Source organism: Rhyacophila brunnea, unplaced genomic scaffold (genome assembly GCF_057557595.1).
Source record: "Rhyacophila brunnea isolate RB1 unplaced genomic scaffold, BYU_Rbru_1.0 scaffold_2, whole genome shotgun sequence".
Lineage (NCBI taxonomy): Eukaryota > Metazoa > Arthropoda > Insecta > Trichoptera > Rhyacophilidae > Rhyacophila > Rhyacophila brunnea.
In genome coordinates this window covers 48,160,175-48,173,667 of record NW_028232859.1, presented here as the reverse complement: position 1 = coordinate 48,173,667, position 13,493 = coordinate 48,160,175, and the positions used below count along the sequence as shown (strand labels likewise).

The following is a 13,493-nucleotide window of genomic DNA, read 5'->3' as shown; positions in this document are numbered from 1 at the left end:
TGGGTCTTAGGGAAGAAAAAATATAAGCGTCTGACTTTATCTATTTATATACCATACCATACACAGGCAATATAAGAGGGGTGAACATAAGAGTAGTTTTCTATATAATATACTCCACCTTTTCATAAATACGTCATGGCATAGGTGAGGATTTTTATTTACTCATTACATATTGACGAAATGTTATATAAGATTGTGACACTTATATTCCAAATTTTATTATAAATAGCTGTCCACCGAAAAAACAGTTTCACGGTAGTGAAACTTCGCTGACGTTTCAGTTTAATTCCATCTGACTCTCACTAAATCCTTCCGATTTTTTTTCTGTCGCACCCACAGGTAGGTTTTGTTCAAGCCTTGATTAATCTGTTCTGTGCTTGTAAAACTGTATCCATGCTGTGGAGGACTATTTTTAAGTATACGGACAAGCTGTTGAGTTTATATGATTAGAAGAGATTGATTTATTGTTTACCACCGGGATATCTACAGGATTATAACCCTGTATACTGGATTATCATCATTGTATATGTAGGTATGTAAATGTATGTTCTATTATCTGTAATAAAAGTTCTATAAAATCAAGCTCCAGTCAGGTAAAACTTTATAGGATAATAATAGTATGACGTTCGTTTTACTATTTAAAGATGTTATGCAAAGTCAGTATATTTATACCAATTTATGAAAGTCTTTGGCGGAAACTATAAATTCATTTTGCAATATTATTCAGTACTAAAACTTTGAAATAAAGGGGTATTGATATTAAATTAATTTCAAGAACAATTTTAATAACCGTGCACATGTATAAAGCGACGACCTCTGTCTCGCTGTTATAATATGGTCCGGAGCTTAGGGATATTAACAGTGCACCCATAAAAAACACATTAAATTTGTGTGCGAATCAGATATATCGTTTGATTCGCGTATTGCATTTTCTATGACAGCAATCAATGGTAAACATAATATTATGACAAGCTTTCTACGTTTGGCACTTAGGTTTATTATTTTCTGACACCCGAAAGAGTTGTAAACCCTTGCAAAAACTCAATCACTGGTACGCAGGGTATTCCGGCTGGCGTAATATTTGTTTGTTTATTAAGTATAAAAAGATTTGTCATCCCTGTCCTAAAATATTTGTAAAATTTCAGTTCTTCTCTCTATGGATTGGATTAACCATTGCGTAAATATTACAAGATTTGCGGTTTTACAAGTGAAAATTTGTCACGTTGCAAATAAAATAAATTGTTAAGGCGTTTTATATTTCAAAATTAAATAAATCTTTGTATGTTATGTATCTAGTAGAAAACCAATTAATAGTATATGTTTCAAACACATTTGATAAAATACGCTTTGTCCTATTATATGTCAAATATGTTTTTAATATTTGTAAACTGACATGCCTAAAGTGAAAATGTACGAAAACTGCTCGAGATAAAACGAATAATTTGTTACAAATATAATAATCATGGTCGCTCCTGGGCGGAGCATATAGACCTCCACAAGGTAGTGGTAGTATTAACAGACTTTTTACGAGGAATCGTCCTTAGCCATTCGCCCAAACCAATGAAGCCTTGCGGTGGATCAAAAACACTTTGAAATAACATGAATTTTGACAACCGCGTGAACGAACCTGTGAATGGCCACTTTAAAAGCCGTGGTTTGCATAAATTCTTCACCTTGAAAATTCGTATGTTGTTTGTTCAGTGCACGTTTCAATCCAGAGCATATTATGCATACGAAATTTAGCGAATGGTTAATAACAATTTCTCGTAAAACATCTGTTAAAAAAATTCTTCAAGAAGTAGCTAAGATCTGCATCGGATTGAAAAAATAAGTATTATGATAATGAGGCCAAATGTTGTTTCGCGTAAATATTCTATTTATAAAAGATCTACATACCTACGATTTGTATTTATAGTGAGATATTAATTGAATACAAAACATAGCAATATGACGTTTCTGAAGTTGTTGGTAAACTCACGATAATATTATTTTATGTCTGTGTAACAAATCGTGGCTAGACAAATAGTGTTATTCTTTTGTTTCAGAAAATCTGGCTATACAGACAAACTAACTAGTACTATTCATTTTACTGACTTCTGAACTATTTTAGTGTAGTAGTAGAACTATCAGTTTTAAATAAGTGGGCGTATGTATTATGGCATCGATTTTAGCGTATGTAGCTGAGAAATGGATACAAAACTGACTATTATGTAAAATAATAAACATTCTAATTGATTTCAGGTTTGTATTATTTTATTTGTCATTTTTTTGCGACGAGGGTTTAATACAATATATATAACATATAAATAAATATAACAATACAGCAGTTTAATATAAGAAAAGTAGTTAAAAAAAACCTTATTACCTAAGCGTAGGTTTAAAGTAATAAAGTGTTTTAAGTAATAAAGTGTACCCATAGTAAATACCTCATGTATGTAGTATTAATACATAAAGTAGGTAAGCACATTAAAATATCACGTGTTTGCCATTGGTGAAGTGCCTCAAGAAACCTCAAATCATTAGAATTTATAATTAACTATTTCTTTTATTCAACGAATAATTCACAAGATTTAAGAATATATCATTCTGATTATTCTAAATTATAAATTATTAGCAAGTGCAAGTAGTTACATCTAAAAAATATTGGAGAAATTCCACGACGTCGGTTAGTAATCGAAGTAATAGTAATATTTACCTACTTTGATTTAAGAAACAAAAATCGATTGCCAAAGTAGCTTGATTTGGAAGAACGCTGATGAGTAGGTATTAAAATTGACCAATAGTTAAAATTTGTCGCATTTAGTATGTCACGCCGTAGCATATTGGTTAAATGCGACGGATGGGGCGTAAACCCGGGAAATACGGGGTTTGATTCCCCGTCGGGGTGACTTACTTTTTTCAAAATAAGTTTTTTTCTATTGGTTATAATATACTCTCTCAGAAAGTGTTTTTCAAAATTATATATATTAGAATTTAACTACAAATTCCATTGAGTATCATCGGTTGATAGAATTAATAATGTAAATAGAAATCATTTAATCAACAAAAATGTACCGAGCATCATTAAATTTATCTACGAAAACACCAACAAAAAAAAGCGATTGATATGATGTATTTGTATGTATTTAGCACACACAAAATTGTGAACAATGATCAAAAAAAGAGTGTTGCGGATTTAATAATTAAATTTAAAAAAAACTCGGAATACTACTATATCCGTGGACATTGCATGTATTCAAATAAATCACTAATAAAGCAAACATTCAATTACTTAGAGCTGGTATTAACTATTCATTTATTTTGTATATACTCCCCGAGTATTCAAAGACTTATGCCAATATAAATCAACTTTAATACAAATAAATGTCATAATCCTGCATGTCATAAACTTTACTATATACTGGTGCAATCAGTAGCGAAAACATTTTATTTATGACGATAATATAATATTATATAATATTATATCTACTGTTTAAAAATGTTTTTTGTTTAAACTACCTGTACTTTAAAATTAATGATTTAATGATTAATGGTTAATTATTTTTATTTAATTCCTATTGTATTTACGGATAAAACTGACAAAAAAGTCTAACTAAAGAAATGGAGAGTATTAATAAGTAATTAAATATAATATTATAATATAACGATTTTATTAAAATTAATAAATTCTGTAAAACTTCATTCGGAAAGTTACAGAATAGAACGTATGTAACATAATAGTTAAATTACGAAACTAGGATCTCTTTAGTCACCCACGATTTCGTATGCATATGCATGGCTCTCACAAGGGGGGGGGGGGGGCTGACAGGGCTCTAGCCTGGGGGCCTGGGCTCAGGAGGGGCCCAGTTATTTGAGTCGACCAGATAAGAAACACACATCACAAATATGCTTTAATAGTAAAAAAAATCGGCTGCGGCGCTATCTTCCTACAATAATAATATTATTATTTAAAATTATGTGGTTATACGATAAAATTATTAATTGTGTATCAATACTCGACAATTCCATAATTCAAATGGATTTATTAAAATATACAAAAAACACTAAATATACACATTAATTTTACCGCATACACCATTTGGAAAACGCTAATATAGAGCGTCATACTGCCTTTATCCTTAACGATAGGTAGGGGGGTCCGCCAAAGATCCTGGCTCGGGGGCCCGCTTCAGGATGTGGGGGCCATGCGCATATGATACGGGTAGATAAAGTTATTGTATTACGCAGACCTGTATTGATTCATAATACTTATTAATTGTTCAATTTCTAAGCGCGCTTTTTTCTACTGACGATGCCTCACTTTACATTATTGCAAATTATTGACACATAATTTGTTCGGTTTGTAGGCAACTACTTGTAAACATACGTTTCATCTCATATTGTTGCAAGTACGTAAGTTTCTTTTGCGATAGCGAGAGTCAATATATATAAGTATGGTGATAAACTAAGTTGGAACCGACAAAATATTCTACATGCTGTGAAAGTTTCATCAATAATGGTTTAATAATTTTTGAGTTAAAATCATATAAATGGACGGACAGACAAACGCTTCAAATAATTGTATTATTAATAATATCAGATTGCTTCAATACACTGCTTTATGAATGCCTTTCCATGATTTCTCCACAAGTATCAGTTCCTCGTTTTATGCTACCATGTAATTCCACGAATTTAAATATTTTGTCAATCCATTGTACCCTGAGGTGGCAATTTGATATATTTTAGATTTAAATAAACACATTTTTTTATATAAATATACAACAGAAATTAACGTGGATGTCTTCTTAACTAGGTCACCATCATCATTTATGGCACTACAACTCTTGGTGGGTCTTTATCTTCTTTAAAAACTTTGTCCATCCTGGACGATCTAGCACCGACACTCTTCAATTGCTTTGACAGAGCATAAATCTCCCGTGGCACAGTCCAGCCATCTCAAGTTTGCCACACATACTAAGTATTAATTTCTTTTAATGATTCATCATTATCGGTTATTTAATAACCCAGGATGAGTCCTGACCTTCTCCTACAAACTTTTTCCATCTCCTCTTATCCTGGACCATTATCTGAGAATCTGCACTGGCCAATCTAGCATCCTTGTTGTACCGTCTAACCACCAAAATTTTGAGCTAGGATGCTTCTTAGAAGCTGAGTACTGTCTTGCTACATAGCAAATTCATTAGATTCTACTAAGTTTTAATATTGTGGAGTAGATATACCAGTGGCAAAGAGTGGGAGTAGGTTATTAGTCTTATAGTATTAGTCTTCTCTTGCCATTGGGGGTTGCGTACATAGCTCGCCTCGTCGGTATATCCTAAAGCATTCTATGCACTTTGCCGATCCAGCCTAATTAGGCTATCTTAATTTGGTAATACGTTCAATACTAGTCATTTGTAATTGATCATAAAGCACACTTTTAATTATTAAAAAAGAATAAAATAGTGTTATTGAATATATTTTCTTAAATATAACTTACTCGTGCAGTTATAAAATGTGACTCCGTATACAAAGTAGTAAGTTGGCGTAGACACGCGAAGTAAATGACGCCTGAACACCGGAGCAAAGGGAAGAGGGAGTATCGTTGACGGCAAGTCACTCTCCTCCGAGGCTTCGAGGCCGAAGCTTTTGTCTAACAAGACACTCGACAAATAATTCCTTGTCACGATGTTTATACGAACGTATGCATAAAGCTCTCGGGTGACCTATGAGCGAGCTTTCGATTACGGAACACACAGTTAACTGCTACCTATATTTACCATATTGAAGAATCAATATTTTAACTGATTATTCATTTGAATAATTATTAATTACATACTTTTACTAAAAATAAAATAACACCCCCCCCCCCACCGCCCCTTGAAGCTACACTACTAGGTATTTACTTAACTTTTTTTAATATTACTAACTCGCGAACATATTTGAAGGTAATCTTGATCGAAATTATAGATAGTGCCATGATATTTTCTTCCGAAATCTAATAAACATAGATATTTTTTTTTAATTTTCTCATAGAGTTAACATGTTCCGCCAAAAATCTATACATATCATAATACACAATAGCGCGCACCTGTAGAATTTTTTTGTTAACTATTTATTTTGTATGCGTTTATAATGCAAGACCCCCTGCAGGGGCTTAGTTGTTCAATAGCAATACAAAGGTTGGGTATATTTACATTATACGCCTACAATAAACGAGTCTCTAACGTGTCAATCTATAATTTTGTGGGTTCCGAGTTAGAATCCCGGCACTGGTAAAAATCATATGTTAATTTTCAATGTGTGTTTAGACCCAGAGTATGGACGTAATAGGTTCAACAACTGGTTAACAAAAAATTCTCGTATATAATGTTAATATAACTTCCACTCTGTGGATGCCTATGTGATTTTCATAGGATCGAACATGGTTAAAAAATACTTCGCATAAAATTATAAAAGGGAGAAGTTTCGGGCTTTTGGGAGTATCTGGATATGAAAAATGTACCTGAAAAAGTGAGGTATTCCGTGATTGAAGCAACGGGAGGCTATAAGTATACTATTTTTGCTTTCTTTTTTTCCTCCACTTTGTTTTTTCTGATTTTCCGAACTGATTACTTGTAATTTTTATTCTAAATGTCATGTTGTGAACGTCCTGAATTAATAATTTGTTATGTACTCAACGTGTCTTTTTCAAATAAATAAATAAATATGGAGTAAATGTGAAATTAAAAACGGTAGATTTTTGTTTACACCCTCCCCTCCGCCAAATCAATTATTATGGGTATTTTTACAAAATCGATCCCCCCCCCCAAAATCATTTTACTATGGTCTTTAGTTGCAAGTTATAAATTTCAATCCCCGTGGTGGTATTGCCTTGTTCTGGAATGTGAGATCGAGATCAGAATGCAATTAAATTCACATTTTCCAACGAATAAGCTGAGTCAGTTGACACTTGGGATGAAATTCTATCGTTCACAATAAGCGTAGAAGAGAGTTGGTCACCATTAAGTAGAGAAGTAAAAAGCCACATGGTGAACGCCGAGTGAATATTAATAGGATTTCGCAATCGTAAATGCAAACGGCAAAGTGACGCACAGTCTAGTCTCCATGTCAATCGTCATGAGCGAAAAACGATTCTTAATAATAATAATAATATTGCAAACGTAATGCACATTGTGAAATTATAATTATCGACTATCAACAATGAACGCATGTTTTAATATAATCTACAATCTACAGATTAGAAGACCATCCATATTATAGTAAATCATATTAAACTTATGATTTCTGTTCAAGGAAATATATTTTCACTGAGTATATTATAAACGTATATGTATGTATGTATACGGCAGTGGGACTGTTAAGATCCAACATAAATAGTGCACACTAAACATTGTCAGTCAAATGTATTTGTTTTCATTGAAATAAGATGTATAGATGTGTAGATAATGTTTGTTAGTTTTGAAAATTCAATTAAACCCTGCTTAATCCAAGCCATAGTAGATAATAGTAAAAAAAAATATTCGTTTATCTATAAAACATCCAAAATTATGCCATTAAACCGTATATATTTTAGATATATTATAGATAGAAGAATATTGTTTATCGATTATGGCTTGAATTAGGCAGCGCTTAATGGATTTTAAAAAACAAACCCACACCCTCTGTAATTCGTATTCTTTATCTAATGAAAACAAATAAGTATGACTGAAAAAGTGTGCACTATTTTTGTCGGATCGCATATGCCCTATATCATACCTACACTGTTATGGTTTGGTTGTACAGGGTTTAATAAAATGTTAATAACTAACAGTCAAAATCTGTAAATTGTATTCTTAAGTCAATAAAAACAAATAAGTATGACTGATAATGATTAGTGTGCACTATTTATATCGTATTTAAACAGCCCACCTCCACCCTTCACCACTGGTATACGGTATATAAACGGATACGGTCAGATATTTATATACATAAAGAAAATATATTTCACGGTACCAAACCACATAGGTTTCAGTCTATAGATGGGCCTCTAGATTATTAACCGACAAATAATTTTATTATGTAAGTAATTTACTCACAAAAAATAACGGGATGTTTATTCTTAGTTAATGCAGTAAATACATAATTATTTCTGAAATTAAAAAATAAATAAAAACCATATTATATAATACAGATAATTTTACTTTAAAATATGACTTTATTTTAATATTATTCAATGCTACATAAGATTTAAGAATGCAGAATATAATATTATTTACTGCCATCTGTCAAAAAGTCTTGGATATGGCTTCGTTTATCCACAGATAATATTTTGATTAACAAGAGATACATCAGACACTATACTTTATATCTATCTATCAATATGCTTCAAATTAATGTCGTAATTTCTTTTAATACTTTGTATATACTCGATATGCCATTTCTGCACTGTAAGCATCTGTCAAACTATTATAAGAGTATACTCAATTTTGAAAACACTAAAATATAGCCAATAGAAAAAATCTTTTTCGAAAAAAGTAAGACACGCGGCAGGATCAAACCTACGTCTCTTGGGTTTCGCGCCCTGTACATTATTACTATGCTACGAATGCCATGCTTAATTGCGACAAAATTTAACTGTTGGCCATATTAATACCTGCTCAAATGCGCTCTCTAATGAGTGTTTTCAAAATTCTTTATGTTTAATAATTAGAATGGTACATTCTTAATTCTTGTGAATTATTCGTTGAATAAAAGAAATAGTTAATTAAATATTATAAGAGTATTCTATCATTTATTTTCTTTCATGACCTGATTAAAATAAACGATTTATTTTTTTGCGTGTATCTTTATTCAAATTTCACACATGTTAGAAATTTTGTGTTAAATTGCATTTTATATTAATTAAAACGTAAAATAGTAGCAAAGCCTTTTTAAGCCTTTTTTGTAATTTTTAAGATATTTGTGTAAAAAGGTGAAGGAAAATAATTCTTAATAATGGATACTCACCAAGTATTATGTATACGTCATTAATGTATACAAATATGTCACAATAATTTAGTGTAGAAAATTTTATATATATGCGCAATTATTGATCGTGTAAAAAATGTTATTTCTGCATACGAAAAGTTGCCATAAACTACGCTCTGTCACCATTTTCCACACCTAGTAAGAAGGCTCTATGTTACATGAGTTGACACTTACTACTTCTCTAGAAAGTCGTAATCAGTATTGAAACATATTTTATCTTCACTACGGTTCCTCCAATGTTTAAGCTAAGTAGAATAATATAATATATTAATATATATTTGGCAGTTAGGCTGAAATATTACAAACTGCGAGAAAGATTACATTATTTTCCCCCGTTTTTTAAACTGAACCATGAAACAAAACTATTTGAATACATTTTCAGATTTATTAATAAAGAATCAGTTATAAACGTATACTCTACAATCAACCTAGTAAGGTCTATGACAAAAGTGACAGAAAGATACCTGTACTAAAATTAATTTTCATTTTAAATACTTGTGCAAAAGTTTGTGATAGCAACAGACCATTCGTAAATCTACCAATGTTGAGTCGGTGTCAATTAATAATGTGAAAAAAGTGCTTGTGAAAACTTGGAGTCCAGTGGACTTACTAGCGGAAGGTTTCCACGAAGACTTTCAAAGATGATGGTCTATCCTGACCCTAGGTGGGAGTGCGCACCCGCTGCGACACCTCAGCTATCGCTATACGATGACATCGGATACAGAGGTAATTTAAAGAAACTAATAAATGCGCTTTATTTAGAATGCTTTTAAAAATATATTTAAAATTGTTGATAACTTGATATATTAATAAATTCTTTAAAAAAATTGTACAACCTTAACGCACTTAGTGGGTATCAATTTTATTTATTTCAATACCCAGTATTGAACAATCGATGTGTACAGTATTAGCATCAGTAGCGTACGGTCCATAGATGCTGTAGATGCAGAGCATTACAGAAATACTCTGTAAATTACTACATAATTACTACAAAATGTAATATACTATACTTCTTATAATGGCTCTATATTATATATTATTTGAGACTTAGGTACACAGCATTCCATTATATAATCAATAACCCGTACATAATATGTTAAGAATAACTACCACTCAGCAGTAAATTTGTTAAAGTTAAATAAAGTTTGACATGATTCAAGTAGTTACCAATTCCAAGTAGATAATAATATGTAGATATATTATATTAAACATACATAATTTGAAAACACCTCAGATATATACCGACTAGAAAAAATCAAAATTTACAAAATTGATCGAAAGTACAGTGTTCGAGTGCTTTGGATATTTATCGTCATTATTAATCAATTAAAATATTATTAGTATAATTGTGTTAATCATGTGCTTAAATTATATTTAATAGTGGCGACGAATGTATTACCAAATTTTCATTAATTATGTGATTACTTTTGGATAATTTGCGATTAATTTCCAACTGTTCAATTTTAGACCTTTGTTACAAATATGCAAACATTCTGGCGTTATGTTATTACTGTTGCTATGCTAATGATAATATTAATTATATTTTTATTTCTTGTAAAATGGAATTCTACCAAGTAAATGTTAAAAGTCAATTAATTGATATAATTTGATTTTAAATTGCCAAAACTTGCTGCTATGTGTAAATTGTAGTACCATGCTGTAAACATTATTATCATTGTATAATAACTACCTACTTTATAATGTGATAAAAATAACCGATAATATTACAGCATTTGACAATGATTCCATAATATTGACAACTTAGTATTCTCTGCATTGGCTGGCTTTCTTATTTATTACTTACGGTATACGTAGTTGTTTATCTAAATCAGAGGTCAGAGCTTGGTATTACCCAGTTTTTGTGTTTAATAATTTTACCCCCCTTCACTAGACTTCAAAGTGAAACTGAAACTTAAAACTGAAACAGGTTAATTCCTCTTAAAATTAAGATATTACTTTTTTCTGGAAAACTTTTAATACAATAATAATTGAGACGTCATAATAATTCGTATAAAAAAATAATAAAAATTACGAAGAAGTGAATCTTTTAAATAAAAATTATTATTGATAAAATCACATTGATATTATGACTTTTTAGTATCATAGCTACTTGGATGGTAAGTATATAAATTTATTTGTATTTTCTGTTAACCATTTGTTACCCCTAAAAACATCGTTTTATATCCCGTTTTTCGACTCTTGAATTCCCCTCTAAATAATCGATATTTTTGGAAAAAAATAATATGCTTGTGGGATTAATACTCTGGCCTCGATAAATCAGAAATGCAAAATGATTTGTAACTAATTTAATTGTTAGCACTATATTGACATTTACTTTATCTCAACTTTAATTCATAGAATAAGGTTTTTATTGACATTTTTCATAGGTTTAACAACTGAGGATTGAACGAATGCAAGTGCGTTGCAGTAACCAAGTTGAGTAAACCGATTTCAAAGTTAAATATGCAATTGTAAATTCTGCATACGTAAAAGATTTAACACTATATGTAGGTATTTAAAATCAAATAAACGTGTAAAAATAAAGTGTTTGAAAGAGGATAAGTGAATACTTTGTAGGTAGTATGTATAATTTTGGGAATACAATCTTTGCATATTATATTATAAAAAGCATGCATTTAAAATAGTATTCAATAATATTTCACACACATATTATAAGTATATGTGGTGATGTGAAAACTGCTATTAAAACGTTTTTTAACTATATACAACAATGTACTCTGTTAATCTACAGCATGTCAATTACACATTGCATTTCATTAATTATAAAATTTCCGTATATTTTAACCATATACTGTAGGTTCAAACCCCATAATAACATTGTAAGCATGTCCAATACATCAATCGCTCCATAGACCCATATGAATTGAGTCTGTAAAATGTAAAAGTTCTAGTAAAATATTATTAGGAAGCATTAATCAATTTTATTTTCTTAATCAGCATTCGTTAAAGTCGTTTTCAAATTAATCATGAGAAAGCCCACGTAATCCGACACAAAATGTTAATTAACATTAATGCTAATTACCGTTGTGCAGTATGCTCTTTGCGTAGAGCCAAAAAATACCAAAATGACGAATACGATTGAGTATTTCTTTGTGATGATGAAAAATAAAAGTTAAAGTGCTGCTGTTTAATTTGTAACGCTTCAAATAAATTCCAAATACAACAGGTTGGTTTACGTTAAAGAATGGCAATAAAAGAGTGTGGTATATAATTTTATACAGGATAGTCGATCACAGCCTACTTGAAATTGGAGAAGCCTGAATATTGTGTTAGGCATACCTGCGAAGTATTAGGCATAGGTTGGTTCAACTCAATGTTTATTTTGTTAATATGCGTGAAAGCTCTGCAAATGTGCAGCTTTGCATACAAATTGATCATATTGGAGATTTAAAATAAGCTCGTGGTTAATAATAGTTAAGTACGTACATGTTAACGATGATTTTCCACGAAAGCTATCATGGTTGGTGGTCTATTTACTATTTTGTATTTGTACAGAACAATCGTATGTATTACAATACTTTAAGACTTATATACTTACTTAATAAACAATACGTACCTAGTTAAATTTAAATTTAAAATTATATTAATCATTAATGTATTTTCTATTAAGCGCACAAACATATTTTAAGAGGAAGAGCTTAAAGCTCTTGAGCTTATTTTGTGTGGAAAATCTGGAAATTTAAATATTTATATTTATTATTATATATTATATTATATATCACACATGACTTAGTTATTCACCCTATCACGCTAAGGCCGAAGCATAGGGTAAGAATGAGTTCACTCCGTTTCCTTATGTCGTCAATAACGCATCATTTTTTATTTCAATGCTGTACAGCCATCTCGTTTCCGTAGAGCTGCTCATGGTGAAATGTCATAGGGCGAAATGTAATACGCACAATATATATATGTAGCCAAATAACATAGCTGTGCACGTTTCATAATAATTTATGTAGTTTTTTATTTATAATCGAACCAATCATGGGCAAGCCAATTTTATTATCAGAATATAATATAAATAGTTTATCTGGCCTAAAATTGTAGCAAATATTTTTATATTTGTTTATATTATCTCTCCAGAATATTTTGTTTCATGAGAGAAAAAGCAGTTTTCTTTGTAACTATTTATCGACCACTAGATATTCTAGTAACGCACAATATTACAAGCTATGTTTTTCAGTGTTTGAATTTCAAGTATGTGTACCCAACATTATAGTCACTTTGTAGAGAGCGAGGCAAGAAACAAGTTGACATTATCCGTTTGGTTCGTTGTCTTCCGTTTGTTTTTGCTTTTTCATTTGAACCGATGACATGTATGTATGTACGAATAATATGTTGACGGTTGCAATAATATGTTGCAGGATTTTTTTGCGTCGTGTTCGGTTTGATGACTTTTACAGTATACCTGCTAAGTTTACCTTAACCCTTTAATGAAGCAGACAACAAAAAAAAGAATCATGCAGGGAACACAAAGTTAATGAGAACTG

The 13,493-nt window shown here is 30.8% G+C and overlaps 1 protein-coding gene across 2 annotated transcripts in view; it reads left to right on the top strand.

The window, feature by feature from the left end:
• The window catches only part of lft (Limb expression 1 family member lowfat), a 224,013-nt gene that overhangs the window by 180,475 nt on the left and 30,045 nt on the right, over window positions 1–13,493 (top strand). Inside the window, exon 2 of one of the 2 annotated variants that reach the window (XM_085946756.1) lies at window positions 9,368–9,711. The exons of the other annotated variant lie outside the window; for it this stretch is intronic. Within the exon in view, the coding sequence (XP_085802882.1) occupies window positions 9,627–9,711 (85 nt within the window). The 5' untranslated portion in view covers window positions 9,368–9,626. The remainder of the gene's footprint in view (window positions 1–9,367; window positions 9,712–13,493) is intronic. 2 annotated transcript variants of the gene reach the window in all.